Source organism: Bison bison, unplaced genomic scaffold (genome assembly GCF_000754665.1).
Source record: "Bison bison bison isolate TAMUID 2011002044 unplaced genomic scaffold, Bison_UMD1.0 scf7180017845828, whole genome shotgun sequence".
NCBI lineage: Eukaryota > Metazoa > Chordata > Mammalia > Artiodactyla > Bovidae > Bison > Bison bison.
Genome location: NW_011476401.1, coordinates 12,330 through 15,177, shown reverse-complemented (window position 1 = coordinate 15,177; position 2,848 = coordinate 12,330). Strand labels below are relative to the sequence as shown.

General features: G+C 63.7%; 1 protein-coding gene across 1 annotated transcript in view; it reads left to right on the top strand.

Moving 5' to 3' along the window:
• The first annotated feature begins 1,920 nt into the window (after window positions 1-1,920).
• Window positions 1,921-2,848, top strand: part of METRN (meteorin, glial cell differentiation regulator) — a 3,858-nt gene continuing 2,930 nt past the window's right edge. The window contains exons 1-2 of the mRNA XM_010837381.1: window positions 1,921-2,018; window positions 2,304-2,714. Coding sequence (XP_010835683.1) covers window positions 1,921-2,018; window positions 2,304-2,714 — 509 coding nt within the window. The remainder of the gene's footprint in view (window positions 2,019-2,303; window positions 2,715-2,848) is intronic.

The following is a 2,848-nucleotide window of genomic DNA, read 5'->3' as shown; positions in this document are numbered from 1 at the left end:
ACTTTACTTAGCGTGTGAGATGAGTGCAGTTGTGTGGTAGTTTGAGCATTCTTTGGCATTGCCCTTCTTTGGGACTGGAATGAAAACTGACCTTTTCCAGTCCTGTGGCCACTGCTGAGTCTTCCAAACTTGCTGGGATATTGACTGCAGCACTTTCACAGCATCATCTTTTAGGATTTGAAATAGCTCAACTGGAATTCCATCACTTCCACTAGCTTCGTTCGTAGTGATGCTTCTTAATGCCCACTTGACTTCACATTCCAGGATGTCTGGCTCTAGGTCAGTGATCACACCATCATGGTTATCTGGGTCATGAAAATCTTTTTTGCCCTGTGCGCCCCTTTCTAAATTCGTAGTTGGGTAAAATACATATAAAGCTTAGCATCTTCACCATTTCCAAGTGCACTGGGGTGTCGAGTGTGTGTGTCAAACCCCTGTCACCACCATCACCCCCAGAACACTCTGTTCCTCCCAGATGAACACCCTGTCCCCATTAAGCACCAATCCCCCATTGCCTTGCCCCAAGCAACCTCCATTCTACTTTTCCACTATGAATTTGACTGTTTTAGGTACTTCATGTGAGTAGACTCATATTTTGTGACTGAGAGGCTTCCCAGGTGGTGCTAGTGGTAAAGAACCCACCACCTGCCAGTTCAGGAGACATAAGAGACTTGGGTTCCATCCCTGGGTCGAGAAGCTTCCCTGGAGGAGGGTGTGGCAATCCATTCCAGTATTCTTGCCTGGAGAATCCCATGGACAGAGGAGCCTTGTGGGCTACAGTCCATGGGGTCACAAAGAGCCGGACATGAGCGACTAACACTTTCACTTTCCCACCCGCCTTGCCTAGAGCCAGGGGCAACTGAGCCCTTGAGCCCTGTGTGTGCCTGGCTTTTCATTGACCTGGAAGGGCTGTGGGGCCAGAGAAGAGGCGGTGGTCTGCTCGGTCTGGCAGCAGCTCCAATGCCGCCTTCCCATTGGCGCCGTCTGCCTCATCTGTCAGGGTGGACTTCTGGCCCAGGGCAGCAGGAGGCTGGGCCGGGGGGACCTTACACCCAGAGACGGCAGAGGGTCTTTGTCAGCCAAAGCTCTCAGGGACCCCAAGCGGCCCAGTACTGAGGCTGCAGTCCTGGGTTTGGGCCTAAGGCCTCTGTAATCCGACCCCGGCTTTTCACCAGGCTCTTTGGGGCCTGTCTGCTGGGTCCACACCGTCAGGCGTGGTTGTCTGCCCCTCCCTTTTGTCTGGCCGTCTCTGCAATCCCCAGCTGATCACCACGCCGCCTCTCCTCCTGCCCTGGCCTCCACAGTGACACTGGCTGAAAGTTTCCTCTAAAAGAGTGGGCCCGGCTCTAGCTTGGCCCGACCTACCAGGGCCTGACTCCGGGGGCTAGGGCTGTTCTTGCTCCTGCTGCTTCGCCGAGCCTGAGCCCGCATCCTGGGGTTACCCACCTGGTATGTGGGGAGTCACCAGGGCCAGGCTGGGGAGAGATGGGGGATGCAGGCCCAGGAACCACTCTTAGAGAGAGCCCCCCAGATGAAGCCCCCCTACCCCAGATGTTCCAGTGGGCATCACTGCCGCCGAAGGCCTGGAGGACAGGGGCCGAGCAGGACGGCGTGCAGGGCGAGGCTGAAGGCGGGCGGGGAGTAGGGGGACCTTGAGGAGGTGACGCAGAACTCCCAGTCCGCGGAGCCCCCTCCCCGGCGCCTCCCGGGCCCCTGGCGAACCGCCCACCCCGAGAGCGCCGCTGCAATTGGTGGAAAGTTCGGGGCCCGCGGCGCGATTGGCTGTCCGGCCCGCCCACTGCCTAAGCCGCTCCCGGCTCCGACCCGGTGCGTGGCCGGCGGCGCGGGCGGTCGGGCTGTGCGGGGGCCGGGGCCAAGGCCCCGGCTGCTCCCGCCGCGCCCCCGCGCGTCCCCCGCGCCATGCCGACCCCTGCGCTGCTCTGCGCACTTTGCTTCTGCCTCTTGGCCGCGGCCGCTCGCGCCGGCTACTCGGAGGACCGCTGCAGCTGGAGGGGCAGGTACGAGCCCCACTGGAAGCCCCCACGGGCCAACCCCTCGGAGCTGTGTGAGCCTCTTAGGCGGGGGCTGGGAGATGTGTCGCCCGCCCTTTCGGGCGCTCCGTCCCGGCGCCGAACCCTTGCCTTTGCCACCTTCGTCTCCCAGACTCTGAACCCCGGGCCTCAATTTCGTTCTCCACCAAGTGGACGCGGCTCTTGGTGCTTGCGGGGACGGGGTGCAGGGGGAACGGGCTGACCGGGTGGGGACGCCGGCCGCCCGTCTCAGAGCCGCCTGTCCGTCCACAGCGGCCTGACCCAGGAGCCCGGCAGCGTGGGACAGCTCTCCCTGGCCTGTGCGGACGGCAAGATCGAGTGGCTGTACCCGGCCGGGGCGCTGCGCCTCACCCTGGGCGGCTCTGAGCCCAGCGCGCAGCCCGGCATCGTCTGCCTGCGGCCGACGCGGCCCTTCGCAGGCGCCCAAGTCTTCGTGGAGCGGACGGGCGGCGGGCTAGAGTTGCTGCTGGCCGAGGGCCAGGGCCCGGCCGGGGCCCGGTGCGCGCGCTGGGGTCCTCGCGAGCGCCGGGCCCTCTTCCTGCAGGCCACCCCGCATCCCGACCTCAGCCGCCGCTTGGCCTCCTTCCGCTTCCAGCTGCGGGAGGACGGGCGTCCGGAGCTGCCCCCGCAGGCCCGCAGCCTTGGAGCGGATGGTGAGTGCGGGTCTGGGTGGAGACCTGACTGTCCATCCCAACGCACCGGGGGAGAAACGGAGGCGGCCTGTCACAGGCAGGGCAGGTGGGGAGGGGCGGGGGGCAGAATCCTGGAAGGTGAGACCAGGCAGGGCCACCCGGTCC